A 13,953-nucleotide genomic window follows, 5' to 3' on the forward strand; every position below is an offset into this window, starting at 1 on the left:
ACAAGTTTTGAGTGATTACACGTTAAAATAATTCTAATTACACACCTGTCATGAAAAATCTCTGGTGGGAAGAAAACAAGGTGGAGACTAAGAGAAACACACACACACACACATGCTGAATCAGCTTTCCACAATCACATGCCTTCACATCAAGCCGATAATTATAAGTAATTACACTAATGATGCAAATATACAACAATCAACTAAAATTTACTTCAAAAGCAAAACAGGGAAATTTGCACAGCAAGAACCCAATCAAAAGAATGAAAAGGTCGCCCAAAGACAAAGATGGAATTAAATAGTCCCCATTCTAATCACCATTATTGGACCATTCCAAGTGTCTATACTGTAAGAAGCTCAATGTCTCTGTCCATTTTGCCATGTTATGGAACTTTCCCAGCTTTAAGGTTTAGTGCTGTTTGTATCCAAAGAATGATATTAGCTCTACAAGAAAAAATAATGGACCTTAAAATTAACATCATGATATCATTTTGGTCCCTTTGAACGTGAAGATCAAATAGTAATAAGTACTATTGCTACTGCAGCACTTGGGACCAAAGGATGGGAGGAATTGGGATTCCTAATTATCTAAATCGGCATAATGGGAGTAACTCTCTGTGGTCACTTTATGGGCAGGCATGAATGAGATGCACAGAACAATAGACATGAGTAGAGACCTTCTAAGATCACAGATCCACTGGAAGATCAGAAAGCTCCAGCAAACTGTGATGATCCCATGCCATTACAATTGCCTTTCCAGATAAATATCATTTTGTTAATTCAATTTTATTCCTTTCAACGAGTGAAAATTCACCTTCTGCTCCTCCTACACCTCCCCTCCCATTTAAAAAAAAAAGGAAGGAGTTCCAGGGGGATGCTGTTACATGTTGAGAGACCTCAGTAAGGCCGGAATGGAATGAAACTATTTCCTTCACCATTCCTCATAGGACAATTAATATTTCATCACATTCATATATCTTAGGGGCAACTGGGTAGTACAGTGAATAGAATACTGGGCTTTAGTTAGTCATACTCACTGCCCTGAGTTCAAATTCAAATTCAGATATTTAGGAGTTGTGTGACCCTGGGCAAGTCACTTAATCCTGTTTGTCTCCATGAAATGAGCTGGAGAAATAGTACATTCCAGGATCTTTGTCAAGAAAATTCCAAATGGAGTCGCAAAGACTCAGACATTTCTGAAAAAATGACTGAACAACAGCAATAAACAGAAACCTTAATTTGCTCAAACATTCCCTTAACCAATAGACACCCATCTCTCCTCAGCTTCAAAATCTTTGTCACCACACACAACAAATCTGCTATAAAAATGTTTCACCATGAGAAATGTAACCCCACCTTCTGGGTTTCTGAACAAACCTTTTTATTATTAAAAATTTATTATTAAAAATCATGTTAATCTTAATGACAATTTTAACCATTGGTTAAAAGCTTGAAAGGTATAGTCAGTAAGAAGGTATTGTAGGTATCGGAGAAACACTATTTAAAGTTAGCAGATCTGGATTCAACTCTTAATGGTTCTATTTTATTGCTGATGTGACCTTGGGCAAGTCATTAGCCCTCTCTGGGTCTCAGTTTACTGATCTGTAAAATCAGGGAGTTGGACATGACGATTGCTCAAGTCCTTTCTTGTGATCTCTGAATAATATTTTTAGTTTTTGCCCAGAGGAGAAATTTGAGAGAGGCCAATTAAGGGAATTTGATCTTCATTGTAGGTAATGAAGAAGAAAACTACTATGAAATGGCCCAAGGTCAAATTGGATCTGAACTACTGAATAAGAATCATTTATTCAGAATGGATGTGGGACTTTGAGGCAATTGGAAAGTTAGTAAATTTATGAAGCTGGTTCTGATGATTTTGCTAATTGTACTGAATTATGATAAAATTTTCAAGGGAAAATAGTCCACATAATTTTTACCTTGAAGGAAACTCAGAATTCACAATATGGTAGGAAAATCACTATATCTGGAATCAAAGGTTCTGGATTCAAGTTCTGCCTCTACCATTTATTAACAATATGACTTTAGGCAAGTCATTTTTTTAATGTTTTTTTAAATTTTTGTACAAATGATTTTTTATACATTACTAAAACATTCTTGTTTAAGAATAAATATAACACCCCCTCCACCCCAAAATATAGACCCTCATAAGCAATAAAGGAAAGAGAAAAAAAATGAAAATAAAAATAAATGTGCTTTAGTCTGTGTTCCAATACCACCAGCTGTGTCACAGGTGGGTCACATTCTTTATGTTAAGTCCATTACAAAAGTTACTTACATATTTTTCCACCGTGACCACTGCTGATCGCAACTCCCTCCATTCATACCTCCCCACTACCTTATACTATATTTTCTCTCTCCCTTCACTCTGTCCCTCTTTTTAAATGTGCTGTAGGATAGCTGAGTGGTGCAGCAGACTGATCACCCATCCTGGGGCCAAGAGGCCCTGAGCCCACATACCACCCCTTAGGCCCAGCAACCACCCAGCCCTGTGGCCCTGGACAGGTCATCCAATCCCAGACCCTTGCAAGAAGTAAAAAAGAAAATGTGTTATATCTGACCACTCTCCCCCACAGTCTAACCTCTCCTCCATCACTCACATCCCCCCTTCCCCTGTCCCCCTTCTCTCGTTTTTACTCTAGATGTCTATACCCCATTGAGTATATCTGCTGTTTCCTCTCCAATAGGCAAGTCATTTTTCAGAGTCTCAGTTTCCTCATCTGTAAACTGAGTGGATTGGATGAGATGATCTCTTTTAACTCTAAATTCTTGAACTTGAGGAGCATTGTATCAAGCAAGAGCCAACCAGGTCAAGGATGAAGGTGTCAAATCCTACAACTACCTATTAAAAAGCAAGTCCAGTGTCTCGAGACCCATCTAGAGACACTGTGTCATGGGAAAAGCTGAACAGCTGAGTTTGTTGTCCAACAGAAGAGTGACTTCCCAGTCCGGTCTGACAGTATGACCCTTGCCCCACAGCTGAATGACCAACATGACTAGCAGCAGATTAATCCACCCAGATGAGATGCCCATCACTTTGAAAATCTGGTTCAAATGATCTGTGGTCCACAGTAAACTTCAAAGGGTCCCTCTGGAGAACCAAAGGATGCAGGAATCCTGTAACTCCAGAATTATGAGTTGTCTTTGCCACGTGACTGCCTTAACTCATTGCCATTGCAATTTAGGTTACTGTTTACTTTTACCTTCTTTTGTGTATTTGTCAGGAAACGCTCCCTGAATTTTGGAAATGTTTTCTTAATGTTGCCACTTTATCATTTTAGTAAATGCCTTAAAAGGGGGGGGGTGGCTAGGTGGCACAGTGGATAGGGCACCCGCCCTGGAGTCAGGAGGACCTGAGTTCAGATCTGACCTTAGACACTTAATAATTGCCTAGTTGTGTGACCTTGGGCAAGTCACTTAACCCCATTGCCTTGCCAAAAAAAACAGTAAATGCCTTAGCTTATTGTTAAGGGAGTGAACACTAGTGGGGGGCTCATGAACTACAGGGACAGAAGGAAAGACCCCTAAGATTACCTATAGAACCCTGAAGCTAATAGCAGCCCCCTTTGGAACCCAATCTTCAAATACCAGTACAAGATGGGGAAGTAAACCAAAGGGGATGTTGTGTAAGCCTAAAGTTTCTGTGTCTACATCTCTTGAATCTCTTTCATTTCTCATCCCCAATTTACAATTTCCAACAGATTCCTTTTACTATTTCACTTCTGGCCATTTCTGCATTGAAATCATTGACTTTAATGTATATATTAATTGAGTTTAGAGAATGTTGTCAAATTCTTCAGAGAAATTCTTAGCTCCCTCACAGATGTTACTCCTTAAACTGCAGTTATTTTGATGGTGGTCTGTTTTGTTGTGCTCCTAATGAGCAGAAGAGAAGCACATTAACCAGATGTCGGGCACCCTGGGCAACATCCCAGTCACCCCATATGAGTTATGGCTCTGATGATATCTATTGCTTCTATCTCCTATGGTTGTTGAAAGATTGAATGAGATAATACATGGTAGACCTTAATGTTCTATACCAATATCATTTGCTATGAAAAAATGAATCTGTTACCCTTGTGAGCCTCAGTCTTCTTATTTATAAAATGGAGATATTGTGCCTAACAGATAGGGTTGTTGCAATAATCAAATGAGATGCTTATAAAATGTTTTAACCACAAAAGGGTAAGCTATCAACTGAACAATGATCCTTTCTACTTCTACCATTCAAATGAGTTCAAACCCTGGCTCATACAGTTAGCTGTGGAATCATGAGCAAGTCACATGGCCTCTCTGAGTCTCTTTCCTCATCTGTTAAATAGGGATCATGCTCCCTGCACTTCCTACCTTTTAGAGGTAAAATGCAAAAGAAATGTGAGCTATTTTTTCTCAAATCCTGTTTTTTCCCTTAAATCTCAGATACAGAGAGGCTACCCTTCGAAGGAGGAAATTTTAGGAAAAATTAAAACAGGAGGGTTGTCTTCCATGTTAGAATGTAAAACGGTGTCCGTTAAAAATGATGCCTTTTTATCTTCTCTCAGAGTCTAGTACACAGTAGGGAAACTTCATAAAAGTCCATTGCTTACTTGATCACGTGGTATGAATCCATCTAGCATCCCTGAGATCGAAATGCCCAACTCCCCTTTTTTCTGTCCTTCCCTAGATGGCAGACCGAGAGCCCCCAACTCGTCTTTCTGGGAGAATGACCCCAGCAGAGGCTTTCATGCAGTGAATTATATCCTTTTCCCCCCTTAACTGTAGATGCCTGTGGTAAACCCCAAAACTTCATGTGTAAGATCCTTAGAATGTCTGAGATCTGACTAGTCGGATTAGCTAGTTTGTTTAAACTAACGCCTCCAGTGTCTGGCCCAACCTACTTCACAATAGATGAAAAACCTATATAGTATTTCTAAAGGAAGTGAGCTGTTTCTAGGACATTCCTGAGCTTTTGGGGGTTGACAATATAGATGTAACAAGAATGCTCTTCCTCAAATTCCAGTGATGCAGCCCTGAAGGGTAGAGAACAGAGCTGAGTTGGCACCCTTGTTGCAACCCACTATGGCATTTTCCAAATGAGGTGGGCTGTATAAAGGGTTTCATAACCCTTAAAACACAATCTAAATGTAAATTAGCAGGTGAGTGGTATAATGGATAAAGTTCGGGACCTGGGTTCCAATCTTTTATTATTTTGCAGGTCAATGTGGTTAAGTGATTTGCCCAAGGTCACACAGCTAGGCAATTTTTAAGTTTCTGCGGTCACATTTGACCTCAGGTCCTCCTGATTCTAGGGCTGGTGCTCTATCCACTGCACCACCTAGCTGCCCTCTGAGTTCCAATCTTGCTATGGTCCCTGCCTTCAAGAATCTAATAGAAGGATTGACATCATCATAGAAACTGCAAAATTACATGGTAAGTCCAGGTGAGTGCCTCAGTAGAGTGTCAGGGATGAATCCAGGAAGACCTGAATACAATTCTGGCTTCAGGTACTAGCTGTGCGACTGGGGGAAAGATATTTAACCTCTATCTGCCTCAGTTTCTTCATCTGTGAAATGGGAATAATAATAATAGTACTTACCTCCCAGGACTGTTGTGAGGATCAAATGAAATATTTGTAAATTGCTTTACAAACTCTAAGGTGCTATATAAATTCTTTTATTATAAATAAATTGTGAGGTTAAGAGAGAGAGAGAACGTTATCATCAGCTAAGAAAATATGGTAAGGTATGCCAGGTAAGGCAACTGAGTTGGTCTTTAAAGGGTGGAGTCAAAGAGATTTGTGTTTAAATCTCCATTCTGCCATTGATGTGACCGTGTTTGCCTCAGAAGCTCAGATGCCTTAACTGTCAAATGAGAGGGTCAGAATCTATTACCTTCTGGGTCCGTGAACGTGAGATCCTATGCATTAATTATCTCCTAAGTAGGGCAGAGTGAGTATATAAGTATCATTTGGAGTCTCTGGGTTATTGTCCATAAGCTTCTTTTATCCTTGACTTCTGGGACACCATGTTCTCCCCTTAGTTTCTTTCATAGGTTCTCATTATATTCATGATTCAAGGATAAGTCCTTGGCCCTCTCTTCTCTCTGTCTCATCATAGGATCATGGACTACAGGAAAGGATGCCAGAGGCCTTCTAGTCTAAACCTTTTATTTTATTTTATTTCATTTTATTTTATTTATTTATTTTTTTAAGGTTTTGCGAGGCAATGGGGTTAAGTGGCTAGGTAATTATTAAGTGTCTGAGGCTGGATTTGAACTCAGGTCCTCCTGACTCCAGGGCCGGTGCTCTAGCCACTGCACCACCTAGCTGCCCCCAAACCTTTTATTTTAGATGAGGAAACTGAGGTAAGAGGAGCTTCCCCAAGGTTACACTCAGGAAGTAAAGCCTGGATTGGAACCTACATCTATCCCACCATGCCATCCTGCTCACCATCTTTCAACCCCCCCCCCCCCCATTCAAATACCAGTACCAGGTCAATTGGTAGCTCAGTTAAAAAAAACAGTCTCTATTGGTGGAGAGTGTACACTCAGGGTATACTGAGGAAATTACAGGTCTAGATGTGTCCCATTCTCTCCCCCCAACAAGAAAACCCAAAGTATTCATCTTTGTCTGGATAGGCAGTTCTGCCAAGCTCCTTTTCAGCCTAGCAACAGTCTATGTCCTGGTTCCTAGCAGCCAAAAGGATGGAGGGCCATTCACATCATGTGCAATTTTGACTTGATTAGAACAGGAAGACAATTAGCAGTGTTATTTAAAAATGCACTATAGATTAGGAAGCATATTAGAATTAAATCACAAAAGAGAATAGGGTGATGGAAACCCTGGCATATGCCCCCTGTCACAATGCCCTCCTTATCTGCAGAGCTTAGAGGGGAAGAGGGAGGCCCCAGAGCAGGAACCTCTAAGGGATGGAGAATTATTAGAATTTTTTAAAAACCCAGCCTAATTGGAAATGTGATAAGCAGTGATGAAGCCACCCTTTCAGAAAGAAAATGAGCAAGTCGAAGAAAAGATACAAACATTCCTCAACATGGGTGGCTTTTGTGGCAAGTGAATGAGGCAGGAACTGATTATTTCCCCCCTTGAAAGCCTTATCTGCAGTTTTGTGGAAGCAATTTCCCCGGGAGACTGATCTCATTAGTTTCTCATTTGCACCCACTACTCTGTTCTGGTGTAAGATGATAATGCCAATTGCAAAGTGGCAATGCCTCATTGGCAAGGGGCATCTGCTGGCTTTCGGGAGAGGCCATCCTGCCTCTCCATCCAGGATCATGGGGGCTCCTTCCAGCCAAGCCAAAGGCTCCCAGCCTTCTAGAAGCTTGAGCTGAGCTCCCCTAACAGAGCTCATGGGTCAAGGGACCCCTAGCTTCTGTACTGGAGGAATTTGTTTGGCAGGAACTCAGCTCTAGGTTACTGAGGCATGACCTAGAATCAAAATCAAGGGGAGACCTGGGAACTTGGCTCATAGATTCATGACTGAGAGGGATCTTAATGGCCAGAGTCCAGTCCCTTCATTTTTCAGAAGATATAAGGTTCATACAGGTGTGAGATGAGGTCACAGGTAAGAAATGACCAAATGAGGCATGAGCCCAAGAGGGCATCAGGAGGAGTGATAGAGACATAATCTAGAGGAGATAATCTATAAAAGATAATCTAGTATCAAATGGATATATAAGTACAACATTCTGCATCTCATTGATGTGTGGTATTCCCTTCAAAGATGAGGACTGACTGCAACCTATCCATACTACTCAACTAGAGACATCCCTGTCCCTCCTTTCCCCCAATCACTTTTGCCACAGGGGGTCTGCACATTTTGCTAGAGACTTTTCTTAATTCCTCTCAGTTGAAAATACCAGTGAAGACCATACCATCATCTCCCAGTCATCATCCCTCACTCACTGACCAACTCTCTTCAAAGGCTAATTTCTTTAATGATATCTTGAGATGCTAAGGGCTCCATAGTTTGCAGAACATCCATAGAATCAAAAGATTCAAGTTCAAATGTGGTCCCAAAGGTATATGATTGTTTTTTCATCTGTAAAATGGCTATAATAATAGTATCTATCTCCTTTAGCTGTTGTGAAGACCAAATGATATAAGTTTAAATAGCTCCTATAAACATACATAAATATATACATATATATGTTTCTTTTTTAAAATAAATCATGCATTTGGGATTTTGTAAATTTTTTCTCACCCACCCTCAATAATTGGGCTCGAGGGCAGGGTTTACATCTTGTAGTTTGCTTTCTGGCTGTCCCTGATGCTTAGGATGTCTTCCTTCCTCCTTTCCTCACTACTGACTTCCTCCTTTAAATTCCAATTAAAATTCTATAAGAATTTTTTCCCAACCCTTCTTTAAAATGGTTCATGTTCACTAATCCCTGTTTATCCTCCATATATGTCTTGCTTTATTCATATTTGTTTACATGCTGTCTCTTCCATTAGAGCATAAGCTTCTTGAGGGCAGGGACTATCTCTTTCTTCTTGTCTCTCCTGAGTTTAGAAGGTACTTAATAACTGTTCAGTGATGGATTGATTCGATCTGCAGATCACCCCAGAGGAGTTGAGGTCTTGGAACCAGGTCCTTCCTTTGACCCACTGCCTGTGTTACTGGTCACTGAGCTACAGAGAAAGAACCCACCTGCACCGCTCATATGAAAGGTCTTTGTGCCAATGAAATCAAACCAAGAAGTTCTCAAAATTCCTTGCAAATTGTGGGCACTCAATAGAATTGTAAAACCATAGATCCAGAGTTTCAAGAGATCTTATCTCATCCTCCCATGGCTCCATGGGAGGCTGGACTTCCAAATTCTATCTTAGAGGCTCACTGTCCTTGTGATCGATCCTAAGTGAGACACTTAGTCACTCTCTCTGCCTTGGTTTCCTCATTGGGCGAAATAGGAGCCTACAAAATTGAAACCTTGAGAATGACTCCTGGATCAAACCGGCCAGAGGGATGGACTATGAGGGTTACCCCCGGGGAGTTCAGCCAGCTGCTGGCTTGGCCTGACCAACTGTGCCTTCCCAGACTGCCATACTCCAGTGGAAATAGTATAGAGAAAATCAAGAGGGGTGATGACAAGCTGCGGTGGCTGCTGTGGGGATTTCCCAAGGAAATGAAGAAAAGGCCCCAAGTGGAAGAATGCACACACCCCACACCTGCCAGAGAGAAGGATGAGCACCTGTGACCTTCAGAGTGGGCCTCTGTATGGGTCTGATGGGTGTGTGTACCTACAGGTGTGTGAACATGTATGTGCGAGTGTGTGTCCCTGAAGGCATGTGTCTGTGGGGAGGCATATATAGATCTATAAATGGGGTTAATATATATGAGTGGGTGTGGGTATCTCCAGGTGTGTGTAGATGTGTGTCTGCAAGTGTGTGTATGTGAATGTCTGTGGAAATGGGTCTGCCAAAGTGCATGTAAATCTATGTATGTGGGCAAGTTTGTAGGCGTTTGTGTAGGGAGAGGCTCACACATGTGTAACACCAAGAAAACAAAGGCTGCCAACTTCACCACCGTCCGAAGGAGCCACAGACTCAAAGTTTTCCTGAGCGTTACTGCTTTATTTGACTTAAACATTAGATTTATTTTGTAAAAAACGGCTTAGAGTGGAAATAAGTGCTTGAAACATTTGATAAAAAAGCATTTCTATAGAATTCACATTCCTATTCATACGTCACGCACAGCTGAAATGTTCCTTAAAAGAATAAAGATTTCCCTTTAGGCGGTAGTTTCAGAAAAAAAAAAAAGTTGGCATCTCCAGGAACTACAGGACGTTATTCCTTAGTCTTTTGCCTTGAATGAGAAAATACAAACAGGCCACAGTATAACATTATTCTACATTCCAGTTTATGTTGATTACTTGCCAGGGGGGAAGACCATGAATAAGCTGGTACCTGAGGATTCTACCCATCGACCATGACGGGTCAATGGGCCCCAGCTGTCCAAAGGCACTAAGATATGAAAATGGGTTTTTTAGGACAGACAGTGGAGACACAGATTCCTGCCCATCTCCCCCCTCTCCTGACTAATGCAGCCCTGGGATGGGCACTGCCCTTCCCCCTCTATTCCATCTCAGTTTCTCTTTACATGTCCCCCACCCCTTCAAAATCTGAGTTGGCCCCCTTGTCTGAAGTTCCTTTCTCTTAAGCCTTTCACAACTTGAAAGCAGAGAGAGGGAAGCTCCAGAAGCATTTTTTAAATTGAAGTTCTTTGAGTTTTTTAGAAGCTCTCGTGTGGAGAAATGGGATTCCTTCTGGGCCACCATGCAAGGCCCAGTGCTGCTGACAAAGATTCCTGAATGCCTTGCAGATAGAGCTGGCTCTGCAAAGCCTGGGGGTTGACTGAGGCTAGTTACAAAGGTCTCTGGGAGATAGTGGGTGGCCCCACAAAGCCTCAAAGATTGAGGGTGGTCCTATCCCACCTCTACCCTCCAATAAGGACTTCACTCTTGTCTTTATATCTTCGGATGGGATTTGGGGTGAGAATACAGATTTTGAGTCAGAAGGGACCTCAAAGTCATAGAGTATTTATAGGTCTGAAAACTGAGATTTGGATAGTAAAAACAATTTGTCCAGGGTCATACATACAGATGGCAGGGTCAGGAATCAATCCAGATCCTACTGGATCATATCTCTTCTCATTCCAAATGAAGGAAGAAACCAGGACTCCCCAGGAATAACCAGAGGAAAACTTGTTGCAAGTTCAGGGTTAGAGCAGGGCTTATATATATATATATCTTGTAAGATCCAAGCCTACAAGAATATCATTTATCATCTCCTTCCCATAATGCCAAAGTGTCCAAGTGCATTCAGGGGATGGGGAGAGATGGAATTCATTGGCTTTTGCATAGAAAATGAGAGACTAAAATAACGGATTTCAAGATTTGGGGTGTTAGGGTTAGGGAACAGAGATTTGGCCTCATGATTTTTGGGGGGGGGGACAGGGGGCAGGATAAGTAGTGGTGGAAGGTTCAGGAATAAAATATTCATGATAATTTCTTCATAAAGAAAATCCCAAAGATGTACTAGAACATAAGGCAAATGGAAAATATCTATCTGGCTTTGGTTGATTTTGTGGGAGCACATTGGAAGCTGCTCTCCACATTTCTCTTTAGCCTGCAAACACAGTGTATCTAAAAGGCTCCTGGCCAACAGGAAGATAGGTATAAAAGACTCCGAGTTCCTTTAAAGAACGTGACCCCAAAGTCAGGGGCCAGGAGGAGTCAGTTGGAAGCCCATGTATGAACCCGCAAAGTACAGAGGAGCAAGGTTTAAGAACTGCTGATCTGGGCCAGGAGTGAGCTTTGGCATTCTTGTGAAACATGGGAAATAGCAGGGGTGTGGGATACCCAATCCACTCCTTAGTAGCTATTTGCCTCTATATATCTGGGGGAAGGGAGAGGAGCTAATGCTTTCTTGCGGGGTGCCCTCTGTTCCCTCATTCCTCTGACACGATACTCTCCTTGGCTTTCTCCTCTTTTCCACGTCTCTACAGAGTATGGCTGTAGAGAGAACTATAGATAAAGATATATATATATATATATATATATTTATATATATAAAACATAGCTATTCCATAGTTATATACAGGCCTTAATAAAGTGCAATTGTTATTGGCTATTGTAAGGAAAGGGGAAAAACAATCTCATTTCCTGAGGAAGTGCTAACACAGCTTATCCTATGACAATGTCAGAGGCGTAGAATGCTTTATGTCACCCACTCCCCGCCTGCTCTTGGTTCCCACCAAAGTGAGTTCCTCTCTAGAGCTCCGGCTTCAAGAGAGTGCAGGGACCCCCTCGGTTTCACAGGAAGCCAGGCCGAGACTTATCAGATGGCGTTTTCCGGCCTTCGGCCTTCGGGCCTCAGAGTGGATGGGCAGCGTCCTTGCCCTCACCGTGAGCCAAGCCCGAGGTTACTTGGTGGGGCTCAGAGAACAGTCCTCAGGGATCTTCTCCTCTGAACAGCTCCTTCCCGATAGCCTGTCCAGGTCACCCAGCTCGTCAAACCGCTCAGCCACACACTGAGCGGTCAGTCGGGCTTCCGGATCGTGGTCCCAGCACTCGGCCAGAGTCTCACAAACCATCTGGATACCCTACAAGGGAAAAGGTCAAGAGAGATGGGGAGTCAGCCATGAGGCCTCTAGAGATGTGAGGAGACTGGACAGGTGAAGGCCAGACTCAAACCCAGATACCTTTACCCCAAAGCCCAGTCTTCATTTATTCTTTCAGAATCTCCAAGTTGTGTAGATCACTAATGCATTTACTTGGGACAGTCACCAAGGCAGGATTGAACTCGGCTCTTGAGACCTTCACGTAGGTCCTGTATTCATTCATTATACTATCTCCCCTCACCTCCTAGAGTACTCCTAGTATCTCAGTCATAGAAGTCCCTCACACCTCCCCAAGGTTTGGGCATCACTGAGTATTTCCCTAGCCAGCCAGCAGAGACATTTCTTCTCCATGAACATGGGGACAATAAAACTCTCAAGTGACCCCACTTCCAGTCTGGTCCCAGCTCTACAGATAAAGCACAAACACAGCTATGGGAGCCTGGATTTTTAGTGGCTCCCACCACTCCATGTCCTAGCAAACCTCAAAGCCTCCTTCCCCCACCCAATGATTTCATGAAGCTGAATTAATTGCATCATTTACCTAATTGGTAGTATTGACGGATAGTGCCGTTAATAGTAGAATGCCATTGTTTGTACACAAGCAACATTTATTTTGTTCTGCCACTGTAATTACAGGCAGTAAATTAAATTAAATATTAAGCATTAACTTGAAATCAATAGTGCGACAAATCTCATTAAGAGGAAAAATGTATTATGCAAATTCATTCCAGAATTTTATCACCATGAATAATAGCTTCATTACCCCAAACCTACTGCAGGGAAGAGGAAAGAACAGGCAATGGAGAGAGAACCCTGCTTGGTTCCAAGTATACACAAAACAGGCCTACATTTCTCAGGGGAAGGTTATCTTGGCCTCTATGACCAGGGGAAGCACCTTGAACCAAGTCTGGGCCTGGATTGCCCTGGACTGGACTGGGCCAGGCTTTATCAGAGGTGCTTCCAGCAGCAGCACAGGCTGGATTCTTCCTGCTCCATCTATCTTCCTGACTTGTAGACATTGTTTTCTTTTCTTATCTGAACATGCTCTGCCCTGCCCGAAACCTCAGGATTTGACTATAACTTCCAGTGGATGCCAAACAATTTTTTACAGTCTTCTTACTGGCTAATCAAGGATATTCATAGCACATGAGGTAGCCTTACATGGAGGGTCCTTTTCTGTGAATATCACAAAAAACATTCCTGACCTCTCTTCTCTGTCTGTCTCTGCCTCTCTATCTCTTTGAATCTATCTCTGTCTCTGTCTATCTGTGTCTCCCTCTCTAATATCCTTCATCCATCCAATCCATCCATCCATCCATTCATTTACTTACCTACCTACCTATCTCTGTATATCTCTACCCCCTCTTTCTTGCTTCCTCTCCTCTCTCTCTTTTTCTGTCTGCTTATCTATCTATCTATCTATCTATCTATCTATCTATCTATCTGTCTGTCTGTCTGTCTGTCTGTCTGTCTGTCTGTCTATCTATCTATCTATCTATCGGTGTCTCCCTCTCTTTCTCTATCTCTCTCTCTGTCACTATATATCTGTATCTCTCTCTCTTCTCTTTCTCCTCTCTCTCTCTCTCTCTCTTTCTGTTGTGTATCTCTCCCTCTGTCTCTCTGCCTCTCTGTGGGATTTTGTCTCTGCCACATACACACACACACACACACACACACTTGTATGAAGTCATATTTCAACCAAGTAATGTTAAAAAAAAAAGCAAAACAGGGGGGGCGGCTAGGTGGCACAGTGGATAGAGTATTGGCCCTGGAGTCAGGGGGACCTGAGTTCAAATTTGGCCTCAGACACTTAATAATT

The 13,953-nt window shown here is 42.2% G+C and overlaps 1 protein-coding gene across 1 annotated transcript in view; it reads right to left on the minus strand.

Annotated features, from left to right (window-relative positions):
- Nucleotides 1–9,123: 9,123 nt before the first annotated feature.
- TGFBR2 (transforming growth factor beta receptor 2) overlaps nucleotides 9,124–13,953 on the minus strand; it is an 86,806-nt gene continuing 81,976 nt past the window's right edge. The window contains exon 7 of the mRNA XM_074195632.1: nucleotides 9,124–12,116. Within this exon, the coding sequence (XP_074051733.1) occupies nucleotides 11,937–12,116 (180 nt within the window). The 3' untranslated portion in view covers nucleotides 9,124–11,936. The remainder of the gene's footprint in view (nucleotides 12,117–13,953) is intronic.

Source organism: Macrotis lagotis, chromosome 7, assembly GCF_037893015.1.
Source record: "Macrotis lagotis isolate mMagLag1 chromosome 7, bilby.v1.9.chrom.fasta, whole genome shotgun sequence".
Classification (NCBI taxonomy): Eukaryota; Metazoa; Chordata; class Mammalia; order Peramelemorphia; family Peramelidae; genus Macrotis; species Macrotis lagotis.